The sequence below is a fragment of the Mytilus californianus genome, unplaced genomic scaffold (genome assembly GCF_021869535.1).
Source record: "Mytilus californianus isolate M0D057914Y unplaced genomic scaffold, xbMytCali1.0.p SCAF_3, whole genome shotgun sequence".
Classification (NCBI taxonomy): domain Eukaryota; kingdom Metazoa; phylum Mollusca; class Bivalvia; order Mytilida; family Mytilidae; genus Mytilus; species Mytilus californianus.
This window is the reverse complement of record NW_026262679.1, coordinates 83134902-83148269: the sequence shown is the minus strand read 5'-3', so window position 1 is coordinate 83148269 and position 13368 is coordinate 83134902. Positions and strand designations below refer to the sequence as shown.

The following is a 13368-nucleotide window of genomic DNA, read 5'->3' as shown; positions in this document are numbered from 1 at the left end:
ACATTAATGCTCTCCAACTTCGTACTTTATTTTGCCTTTTATCTTTGGTGGCTTTTTTTATGATAACTCCTCAAAGATACCAGGCTTATAGTTTTGTACCCCAAACGCGCGTTCCGTCTACAAAAGACTAACCAGAGACGCTCAAATAAAAAAAAAATTATAAGGCCAAATAATGTTATGGGCCAAAAACTACCAAAAAATAACCAATACTGGGTCGACATCACAACTAGTGTACTATGAGTCATCAAACGTCACATCCGCCTAGTAGCCAGCGCTTCAGTGTTGTCATGATATAGAGGATAATTTTCGTCTGCCAATTTCAAGTTAATAACATTGTGTAATCATTACAAGGACAAGGAAGCGACTTTCTCAGGTAAATTTGACCTTAGTCGGCTTTAGTTGTTTTGTTTTGTTTTTTGTTTTTGTGCTCTCAAACGTTTCGTATTTTTGGCTTTTGAAACCTTTGTTGATGGTTATTAAGGAAACACGTAATGCAAATAAAGTAATCATATGAAATGTTTTAACTACCGCAGGATTAATACCGCTACGGATTGAATATCAACCCCAAATGAAGTCATCCGTCTAGTGGCCAGAGGTTTGGTGTTGGTATAATTTTGGCTGAAAATGTCTAGTATATATTGGAGAAAGTTTGATGAGAACAACTGTTCGGCCCATTGAAATCGAAAATCAAAAATGTATTATAAATCTACTGGATATCAAACATTCTTTGTGTGTTCATATAATATTAGTCTGTTGGACATCAGTATTTTCGTTTTTAGAGGTAAAGGTGAACACATTAATCCGGATTTTAATATTGAGAAAAATTAAAAAAGTTATAAGTAGTTTATAAAGATCCACAATGTCACAATACACGCGTCTACAGCCACTTCTATGTGTTATTAATAGAAACTCCCAGATTTTGATAAATTTTGAAAAACTGTATATAAGCTATAAAATGAACCACGGTTTCTTACTTTTCGATGTTGAACACCTCTTGTGTAAATGAAAATAACACTATAAATTTTGTGCGTCCATTGTGATTTTCTAGATTCAATAAAAAAAATTGAATTTAAAAGATCTGATGTCTGAGACAAAACACCACTAAAATCCCACATAAAAAAACAACATGTATTGATATCGACAGAGAGGTTATTTAATTTTAAATGAATGGGTACAAAAAAATCTCTTTTGCTCAATATAAATAAGAAAGAAAACCATATACCATGTATATACGTCATTGGTGAAACAGTAATGTTAAAATACAAAACACAAACGGCAAAAAAAGACGACTAAAAAACAGCACACACAAAAAAAAAAGAAGACATCTTGAGGTCAAAATACGCTTATCTACAATAGAAAAGTCTGATTTGTGCTGATCTGTCGGTTCTAAGAGAGCTATTAGCAGGGATTCGTATCAATTAACAAGCTTAAGGCAGGGACCTATACCACTTAATAAAATCCCGAACGCCTTCAATAGTTGTGCATTATTAAATAGGAACGACTGAATATAGGAGAGCATGTTAGACTGAAAATGAACAAACAAGGGACAAAAGGGTACATTGTAACTATTCTAACTATGGTTAGAATGTGTGTTCTTAATAAACTTCACATTGCTAAAATAAATGAATGGAATAACAAATCCAAATATACATAAACAGGAGGATACAACATACAGAAAGTCCGATATTTGTTTTACACGCTTCTAAAACAAAACTAGTATTAAAAGAGGGATAACTCCGCTTTTTACGTCAGCAATAACGGCTAAGGATGTTCGCTACTTTGTTTCAAAAAACCAAGCTTTAAAAAAAACCGGTTATAAATTGAAAGTGTTTATATATAATGGAACTAAAAAGCAGAAAAAATTTCCGTGTCCTTTTTTTTGAGATATATGCCATTGAAAATGTCGGGGGAAATGATTTTCTCTAGATTTTTCATACATTCATCATTGACACTTCTTTTTTCTTTCAAAGGCCAAGAAAACATAACAAGGATTTTATTAGATTTTCAAAAATGGCTTTTAAATTATATGTAATAAAATTATGAGAAGAACAGTAGGAGTTAGCGGGCAAAATTTCTAATGACACCACATGGAAAAAAATAAAGAAATCCGATCCTGACAAAAAGTCAAAAATAAGATAAGCGAACATCCTTAATTCTTAAATGAAATAAGTTGTGGGGAATGCGATTTATGATATTTTCACTCGCATAATTTTATAATTTTGTTGTCAGACTGAATATGTTCTGTATTGTTAACATCTGATTGATATTATTTGGTCATTTTCCTTTATTTCAGAATCTATAAAATAAGAACAAGATTCATAGATATTACTAAGGATATCTCACTAACGGTTTGTTAACATCAGACTAATAGAATTGGTAAAAATTTGTATATTTTGAATTAAATGGGTTTATCTGGCTCAATCACACCTTCTCCTTTGAAAAATAAGAATATAAAAACCTTCAAAAATCGAGAAAAAATATTGTGATAGGTACTTTTTCTTAAAGTCACTTGTTTCTGGATACTGTTTTTAAAGGTGAGTTATTGAAGCTTGTCCACTTAACCCTCCTTTTCTTGGAACTAAGGAATTCTAAAATACATATACCAAGAAATTGCATATTGCTTCTAGAAACTTTGGTCCAACGCGTATTTAAAAGAGTGACAAAGCCACCTATAGTTAAATGATTTTTTTTTGCAGTTGTCAGTTTTTTCACATCATCAAAAAATGTTGTTGACTAAGTCAAGTCCAGAACGAAGTCAATTGAAGGTGTTTGTTTTACTTGTATATAACGCTTAGGTACCTGTGAATTGTGCAATTAGTTAGTATTCGGACCAACGATCTCGGAAATGAAGAATAGTCTCGGGTTTCTGAGTAAGTTAAATGCCTTTTATACGTATTACTAGCAGCATGCCTTCCAAGCGAATAAATGTGTTTTTTTTTAATTAATTTTGTGTATTGCTTCATACATTTATTGCATTCTCATTTCCTATAGGTTTAATAGATTGATTCATTCATTGGTCTTCAATGTGTAGACAGGCTAGGTGATACAGAAGTTCGACTACTTATAGCAGTCTGAAACAGAGGCCCCTGTAATAGAAGAAAGAGCGGGATTGTAAAGAAAAAACATATGAAACACTGCTTTATTGAAGACAAGTACATTTAAACGTTTGATTTCCAATCTTCATCTTCTACCTCAATATAGACTCTGACGCAAAAGTGTGCAGAAATCGCTTTAAACGCATCTCCTGGTTCGTGCATAATGACTCTCAGGTTCTGTAAAAGAGGTTTGAATAGTTTTTAATTACTTACAAAAATAATTATTACTTCGTCTGTTTTAAACAATGACAACCCTGAGCCCATGTCGATATATGAAATAAACACTTTATAAATTTCGTACGTCCGAAGCGCTTTTTTTATTTACCTTCATCAGGAATGCTCGAACCTAAACATTTGAAAGCTAGTGATGCGTAAATACGCTGCAACACTAGAAGATATATAGATATAAGAAGATGTGGTATGAGTGCCAATGAGACAACCCTCCATCCAAGTCAAAATTTATAAAAGTAAACATTATAGGTCAAAGTACGGCCTTCAACACGGAGCCTTGGCTCACCCCTAACAGCAAGCTATAAAGGGCCCCAAAAATTACTAGTGTAAAACCAAAAATATGACCAAATTGATAAGTATAATATCATTATTCAGCGGTCAAGTATATTTGTCGATGAATGAATTAAACACTTTATAACTTTCGTGCGTCCGAAGTGCCTTTTTTAATTCACCTTCATCAGGAACACTCAAACCTAATCATTTGAAAGCCCCGGATGCGTAAATACTCTAAAACGTTAGGAGCTATATCACCAAAAGTATACACAGAGAACGTATTTTAACTTCCCTTAACAGTTTCACTTATTTTAAGTAATATAACAAATCTAATACTTACAATTTTACTTGATCCTTCCGAATGAAAAGTCTTTTCGCTTACGACGTGATATCCTTTGACCAATACATGGTCAAAAATATATCCATCGTAACCTTCTAATTCGTACCTTTCCTTTACATAGTCATCGGAGAAACAGTATGTACAGCTGGCATATTCGCCAGAATAGGATTCGCTGATTGGATCACGGAATTCTGCCATCTTAAATACATCTATTGAATACGGAAACTGGGATGCAACTTTTCCTTTAGTCAATATCGGACTTGTATTCAAACATCCAGCTATAATGGCATTCTTGGATTCACTAGTCTTCTGTGTGAGACATTTGGCTTCTTCTAAGTTCTTTTCTTCGTACGAATGTGTCGTTTCTGTAACTTAAAAAAGTACTAAAACATTACAAGAAAACCATTATATTTCAAAGAGGGCCGATTACACCTGAATGTATTTCAAGCCAGAGCCATTTTCAAAAAGTCTTGAAATCTTTATTCATAGTACCGGTATCACATTTCCATGTGTTTATTTAAAGGTTTTGCATGCAATATAATGTCTATATCTGAACAGATCCATGAATCAGAAACCCATGAAGAAAACCTTAAACATCGATTTTGACCGATTTTAGAAATTTGACTGTTGTGCTGTAACACCACTGTCCTATGTTAGGGGAGAGTTTAGCGCTCACAAACATGTTTAACCCTGCCACATTCTTTATGGGCCTGTCCCATGTCAGGAGCCTGTTGTTCAGTGGTTGTCGTTTGTTTATGTCTGTCATATTTGTTTTTCGTAAATTGTTTTTTTATAAATTAGGCTGTTAGTTTTCTCAATTGAATTATTTGATATTTTTCATGTCGGGGCCTTTTATAGCCAACTACACTGTATGGGGTCTTCTCAATGTTGAAGGCTTTTTGATGCATCAAATTCCCTAATTGAATATCTATCTCGGTGTTTTGTTTTTCATTCTACCAAACTGTTGCATATATGAGAGGAATGGTATGGTTCCAACACCAAAAACAAAATAGCCAAAATACCTCTTTGTTTTTATTGTTTGTCTGTTTGTTCTCAAACATATCGAGGGATTAAAGAGGAATTAAACAGCTTGACATAAGTTCCACAAAGAATTCAAGTTATTTCAAGTAAAAATAACCTCACGTGTTATTTAGCTTTTCAATGAGATGGACTTTAGACGATTTTTTTGCTAAATTTGGCAATTAACTGTGATCCTTAACAATAACAAATCTGACGAAAAAGGGCGCAATTGATGCCATATGAATACTTACAAAAGAGAGGCGAAAGATACCAAAGTGACATCCAAACTCGTACGTCGAAAAAAAGTGACAACGCCAAGGCAAAAAAAGAAAAAGACAAAAAGACAAAACAACTTACTAAACACAACATAGAAAGCTAAAGACTGAGCAACACGAAGACCCTTAAAAACCGGGGGTGATCTCAGGTTACAACAATAAGTAAGTATATCTCGAATATTTACCTGATTAATTACACAAGAAGGCTTTATATGTCCGATTTTTTATTTATTTATTTTTCCCAATGATAAGCGCTGTTCCTTTTCCTTTTGTGTTTTTTTTTTTGTTGCTGTGTATGTACTGCTTTTGTGTCATGGATGGATACCCAATATCCTTTGTTTTTCGTTGCTCCGAAAATGGAGTAATACGCATGTGAACTTCAAATCTTTAATACACTTACTGTCAATGTACTTATCTCCAAGATTTGGCTGCATTACAGTACATACTACGTTTCCGATATATTCAATCTGCAACAAATAATGTTTAAAGGCCAAATAAAAAATGAGTTCCCATGTCCACCTGGTTGCATACATTTTATCTGCCAAAGTGCAAAAACCAAAACATTTTTTTAAAGCTCACACACATGTTTAACCTCGACACATTATTTATGGTTCTGTCCAAAGTTAAAAGCCTGTACATCAGTGGTTGTCGCCGGGTCATGTCTGTCATATTTTGTTTTTCGTAAATGGTATTGTTATAAGTTCGGCCGTTATTTTCTCGATTGAATTTTTTTGCATTTTTCATGTCGGGGAATTTAATAGCCGACTATACGGTATTTGTTTTTATAATTACTGCTTATACCTTCGACTTTTGAACTGTTGTAGATAAATGTTTCATTAGCAAACTTATCACATCTCCTTATTTTTATATGAGATCGCTAACAAAGCTATTTTCAATATATTTCTATTTCCAAGGGGTATAACTTCTTTAAAACAGTATTTTGGCACTCACCAAAGACCTAGCTGATATCAGCCTTTGATATAAACTTCATAAAATTTCAACAAGAAATAAAGAAGTGAGGATGCTTACAATTCAATGTCCATATAAATTACATTTCAAAGACACATAATTCCTATAAAAATAATATATTAGTGCTGATTTTCGAACTCACTGAAGACATAGCTGATAAAAACTATGATATAAATTTCATAATAATCCAACAATAAATGTAGGTGTGAGAGTACTTACAATTAAATTTTTCATATAATTAATATTTCCAAGGAGCATAACTCTTTTAAAAAAGTTGATTAACACCGATTCTCGAAAATTGTCCAAAATATTGCTGATATAAACCTTTAATGTAAATTTCAAAGACATCAGGTTAGAATTGAACACTTGAGACCGCTTACAATGCAATGTCTATAGAATTTTTCTAAGGGAAATAACTGCTGCAAAATAATTTATCGGCGCTGATTTTTGCACTCGTTCCAAACATTTCTGATATAAACCTTTGATATAAATTTCATAACTTTCCTACAAAAAATGTAGGCTTGTGAGCGCTTACAATGCAATTTTCCACGTATTTATATTTCCAAGGAGCATAACTCCTTTAAACATAGCTGTTTGGAACTGATTTTCAAACTTGTCCGAGACATTGCTGATATAAACCGTTGATATCGATTTCAAAAAACCCCGACAAGAATTGTTGATATCAGAGTGCTTTCAAGATCGGACGGACGTACGCACGTCCGTACTGGCGGTCGGACGAACAGACGGACGGCCGGTAGGTATGTTTATGTCCCCCGCAACACGTCGCAAGGGAGACAATAAATAAGGCAGAAGCCATATATAGCATTAGAATTACAAAATATGTCCAGTAACACTTTCTTTACATTATATCATCGCATTCAGAAATTATGTATTTATTTTACATTGTATCAAAAGTTTACACTCGATGAAAATATATAATTAATTGCATCATCGTTGTTATTGCACTTGTCATGTTTTTGTACACGTGAAATATCAGTGGTTTTCGTTGATTCATGTCTGTCATATTTGTTTTTCGTAAATTTCTTTGGTATAAAGTAGGTCGATAGTTTTCTCAATTGAATTGTTTTATATTTTTCATATGTACGGGTTTTTCTCATTGTTGAAGGCCGTACGGTTGCCTATAATTGATTACAAGCACTTCATTTGATCTTAAAGTTTGTTAGACAGTTGTCTCATGGGCAATCATACCACATCTCCTAATTTGTATATTCACACAAACAATATAAATATTACTACTATGAAAATTGAAAACCATAACCTAATTCCTATCAATGACTAAGTACTGTTTCTTACTTTAACATGAAGAAATCCGTGTCTTACAATTTCGTGTTTATGTGGGAATTCCTCTCTTTCATAATGAGTTATGTTGTGTTTACTTAATAGTAGAAGACCGGTAGGATTAACGGCATATTTTTGTTTAAGGCAATCCATTGCATTTCTTTTCGTACCTAAAACAATGCATGTGATGCAGGTCTCTGATAATTCAAGAAAAACATCAGTTATAGACTTTGTCGGATTTACTTTACAACTTTCTTCCATACAAGCTATATAATCATTTCGGTCGGTTTCGGAATGACATTTCTGATCTTCACACGCTGCCACCTGTTCTACTCCATCCCTGTCGTCATCTGAACATGGCGGATGCGTCGATTCTTCATAGCTTCCTGTCATTGTATCATGGTTGAAGCTAAAGGAGTACGGGAATAATTGCTCTGTACCTTGTACAATTGTGTTGACATCTACGTCGTAGTATATGCCTTGTAAACATACAACATCTGTATCAACTAAACTTGACTTCACTGCATCGGCGACGTAACCCGCCCTGTATTCATAAGGCGAACATACTGTACCAAAACCGTCAAATGGGTTACAGTATTCAGGATACAATTCGGCATTAAATGTTGCAATCTGTCTAACTGTGGTTTCCGCCCTGATCATAGATTGGAGTGAAACCAAGAGAGAAAATAACAGCAGCATTTCTTTTAGGACCATGATTAGATGGCTCTCTGCAATATATTAAATTTGCCTTTTTAAATTTTGTAAATTTAAAACTGAATAACTACAAATAAAACAACATCACATAGTTTCAGGAGGTTTCATAAAGGTCAAATTTATTTAGTCTCTGAAATTTCAAAAAATGTTTTAAAAAAAATCAATCCTTCCAAAATCTTATTAATTTTATTGATTAATAAGTCATTAATGGATTAAGGATGATATAATCTACATCCTTCAGTGCAGAAAAGCCGAGTGTGTTTTCATTGTTGAGTCATAAACAATGTCGAAATTGACATATTTGACCTAAATAGGCATTTTCTCATAGTTTCTGACATAATCAAACACGAGCCACAGCCTATCACGCAATTGAACATCTTTAAATAAAACATCATATAGCAAAATATATTTTAGGTGTTCACAATGGCTAATATGTAAATTTATTATCAATAGCATGTTCTTTAAATCAGTCTATTTACCTTAATCATGTCGACGAACCCGGGCTTGCGTTTTTGGAGTTCGAGCGATTCCTTAGTTTTTGTTTGTTACCTTTATTTGTCTCGTTTTATCGATTTATGAGATTTAAACATCGATAATGTATTGCTGCCTTAATGTCTTAATGTCTTTCGAACATGTGAAGGATGTTTTTGATAAAATTATACTGCACTTTTTGATTTTTAAATTAAGAGGTCATAAGTGGCCTGGTAATACGTTCTCCTTTACACTTCGATTTATTTTCATACTTATAAAAATAAGAATATGTGGTATGATTGCCAATGAGACAAATCTCCACAAGAGACCAAATGACACAGAAATTAACAACTATAGGTCACCGTACGGCCTTCAACAATGAACAAAGCCCATACCGCATAGCCAGCTATAAAAGGCCCCGAAATGACAAATGTAAAACAATTCAAACAAGAAAACTAACGGCCTAATTTATGTACAAAATAATGAACGAAAAACAAATATGTTACACACCAACAAACGACAACCACTGAATTACAGGCTCCTGACTTGGGACAGGCACATACAGAATGTGGTGGGGTTAAACTCGTTTGAAGGCGCCAACCCTCCCCTAACCTGGGACAGTGGTGTATCAGTAGAACATAAGAACAAACTATAAAAATCAGTTGAAAAAGGCTTAACTCATCAGATGGATACAAATAGAAATACATCTAACAAAAACACAGAGCGGATGTGGACGGGTACTTTCACACAACAGAAAGACACTAAGTACAGATCTGAGAGTACTCGCAGTTACTGACAGCTAGTTCAAAACAACTAATGAAAAAAATTTACCAGTAATACATAGATTACGTTCATTGAAATCAAAAACGTTACAACAGACACGGGCATAGCGAACGAGTTGTGATATATAAACGCCGTAAGATGGTGCCAAAGGAACATCACCGTCCAAAAAAGGAAAATTAACAATAGGGAACGAAAAAATCGTCCCTTTTGTCGTAAATTTTAGTGCAGAGTTTCCCGTGTAAAACTGAAATATCTAAATCTAGGAAAGGACAGTTATTACCGTTTATATTTGATTTATTTAAAGAAAGTTCCTTTGGGTTAATTTCGGCAGGATATTTAGAAAATTCTTGATTATTTAAAGAAAAAATATCATCAAGATAACGGTAAGTGTTGTTGAATTTATCAATTAAATGCAATTTAGACGGGTATTTTCTAAATTTGGTCATAAACTGTAATTCATAACAGTGCAAGAACAAGTCTGCTATTAAAGGGGCGCAATTGGTGCCCATATGAATACCTACAACCTGTCGATAAACTGTATTGCCGAAACGTACATAAATATAATTATGAAGAAAATTAACAGCTTCAATCATCTCATCTCACCTCCAGTAAGCATATCTAGCATATTTACCTTTCTCATTAGAGAAGTAGGCTTTAAATGAGTTGCAGCAAATATATTTGCATTCAGATTTACCAAATGACCAAATGATTAATTAGGAAAACTTTTGTTTGATAAGATTGTGTGGAAGTGTAGTGTAAAGAGTTAAAAAGTCAAACTGTCAACAGAATCAAAAGGATCATCAAAAGCACGTAATTTATCTAAAACATCCAAAAAGATTTTTACACTCTTAATACCACTATTCTCATATGTCTTATTACAAAAGTTAATGATAAGTTCTTTGATAGTAGTTAAGGAACTAGTTGAAAGCACTGAAAGATAAGTTGTAGAACACTTACTAGAGGCCAAGACGAAACAATATTTTACTGGTTTTTTGTGTAGTTTAGGTAATCGATACAAAGTAGGGACCTTCAAATATTCAGAAGAGGCATTAGGCTGTGATGTTGTTATGATATGTTTGTTTACTATATGACTCTCTGTAGAGCGCACAGACTTGAATGTAGAAGAATTTAAAATTTCATTCTTAAGAACGTCCGTGTAGAATTTACGGCATACCACCACCACATTGTTGGCTGCTTTGTCGGCCGGTACAAACACAAGCCGCTTTGAAAGTACTTGAAGTTTGTTTCTTATTCTAGAAATAGTCGTATTATGTACTCTTTTATTTATTTCTGAATTATTTTCAAAATGTGATATTTAAATATCCACAACATTCATACATTTATTTAAATAAGAATCAAGATTTTTATCAGATTTTCCCCGTTTACACCAATGTTTACAATACGATGAAAGAGCATCTTTTGTGACCTGACGACACTGTTTCCAATCTATTTTAGATGGAGGACGATATTTTGGTCCTTTTTTCAAAAAGTGTTTAACCTCTCGGTCATGAGCGATATTGAGGTCCCCCGTAATAAGATGGCCATAGGGATCATATCTAAAATTCGACGATTCACGGTCTCAAGTTAGAGGAGTATTATTTTCTACATTGACGTCTGATGTTGCTGACGTATAATTAAAAATTAAACTTCTGCTGGGTTGTTTGTATGTGTACGAAATAATAGGTGGTTCTGTGTTATCAAAATAGGGAGGTATAAAGCTTTGAATGGTAGAGTCATAAAATATACTCGATGGGTTGATGAAATAAATACCTCTGTTAATATATTTAATTTTCAGAAAGTGCCGTTTATGATCTTCAGGTTTATCGATACGCGGGTACAACCTACGGTGGCAAAAGCCTGTAATTATACGCGAATATTAATAGAGTGGACTGAAGAACGAGATTGTGTCACACTCCTATCATGTAATTTGGTATTTGACCCAGTTTACATAATAATTGATGTCTACCATTGTTTTTAAATATAGATAGATCAGCAAGTGTATAATTTATACGATGTTTAATTCGTTGATTTCGATTGATACGTTTGCCATGAGACCTACTATTACGTTGTCTTTTGTCAACAATATTCATGATATCAATAGAAGAAGTTTTAGATATGTTCCCTTGTCTCAGTATATTGTCATTTAGACCCAGGGGATATGCTGTCTGCAATCGTTTAATCCAAGACAGTTCGATAATTTTACGGGAATCTTCAAATTGTTTATGCGATTGCCCTTGTTGTTTCTGGATCGTTTCGAGTGGTTGGAATCTTATAAATTTAATATCGTGATCGTGTTTACCTAAATGTTGTTAAATTATACTTTTGAATTTCTTAGGTTTTCGGAAGCGGTATAGATGTTCCTGTGTTCGTCTAAAGAATTCCCGTCCCGTTTGTCCTACATATTCTATACCACACTTTGGCTTTGTTCAAGTAACCAGATAAATGAGGCTTTGAGTTTTTCATGTAATGTCACAGGAAAAGGAAAGTGAAAACACTCCCGTTCACTGTTGACCTAACAGTGTTATTAGAAGATAACCAGTCGTTTTCTGACATTGCACGGGAATATTTGTGGATATCCACGTGCATTTTTATTTAATGATCTGGCTGCAGCAGCATTGCCACCTTTGACACAATTGTAAAAAGTGCTAAATTGAGAAGGGGAATTTCGATTGACGGCGGTTGAATTTATATTTGGAGTGAAGTTTTTTTAGCACGTGAATATCCTTGAAGGAGTGTTTTATTTTGTTTTCTTGTCATTTCGTAAAATCATGATTAAGTAAGGGTAATGAGAAAAATTAAATGAGGCCGAAAGTCGTCACATTGAATAAGGATTACAATAACGGAATATATAAACAATGTATATAGCAGTCGAAGAATTCTACAGAATGACGTTAGTAAAACAACACAGACGTATGACAAACACTGGTCCGAGAATATAGTTATATCGTTGTGCATTTATTAAAGGCAGAAAACGCAAATTTAAAAAATCGCACCTGCTCTATCCAAAAAATATTTTTACAGTGTATAGTAGTATATTCGTTCTTTTTCAAAACAGATTTCTAGTAAGAGTACATTTACGTTCTTTATTTTACCACTATAGTCCATTAAACTCACTAATTTAATTAAAACCCGCATGAATAAAAAAAAAAAAAAACAGCCTCGTTTTTATTTCTTTTTATTCGTATTAGATATGGCCTATACAAAAAAAATCATATTTTCATTCAATGTTAATAATACTAAGATGTTAATGTTAGTGAAATATATTTGTGAGGTTAGACTGTAGTTAATTCAAACACTAGAGACGCCCAGGATGCTGAAGTGTTTACACTTGACATGGCAAAAATATGCAACATTAAAATTACTACCCCAAATATCAGTCATCTTTTCGACACTGTAAAGTGTTGATCCTGACACACTTAACAAAAAAGGTACGGTTATTTATTGACAATAACCCTTATAATGAGTCAATTGAGTATTTAAATCATTAAATGTTCTTGTAGATTTTATTGCTGTTTACAGTTTCTCTCTGTTATAGCTTTAACGCTAAATTAATAAAGCAAAATAAAACCCGCAAAATGAGTAAAAATTAACCATTCAAAGATTATAACTCGTTGATTGTTTTTGCTGCTTAATCAATCAACCCAAAATCGATTTTTCGATGCATTTTTATAGCAAATCCCAATAAAACAATATCATAATTTCATGCCAGTACATAAGTACTGAGCTATGGGCGGGTGATACCCTCTGGAACAAACAGCCTACCAGCGGAGGTACTCGACCTAGTAGTAGTAGTAACAATAATGACACTGATTTTATTGCACCAGATGCGCATTCCCCGTCGTTCATTATTTCGGCATAATTTATTTTTTGATATATGAAATCTCTTATAGTAACTAAC

The 13368-nt window shown here is 33.4% G+C and overlaps 1 protein-coding gene across 1 annotated transcript; it reads right to left on the bottom strand.

Annotated features, from left to right (window-relative positions):
- Nucleotides 1–3140: 3140 nt before the first annotated feature.
- LOC127733664 (uncharacterized) lies at nt 3141–8162 on the bottom strand. The gene is made up of 4 exons (XM_052242977.1): nt 7518–8162; nt 5635–5701; nt 3940–4310; nt 3141–3272 (listed from the first exon to the last, which is right to left on the bottom strand). Exons 1-4 carry the CDS (start codon nt 8160–8162, stop codon nt 3159–3161), a joined length of 1197 nt encoding a protein of 398 aa, XP_052098937.1. The 3' UTR covers nt 3141–3158.
- Nucleotides 8163–13368: the final 5206 nt, after the last annotated feature.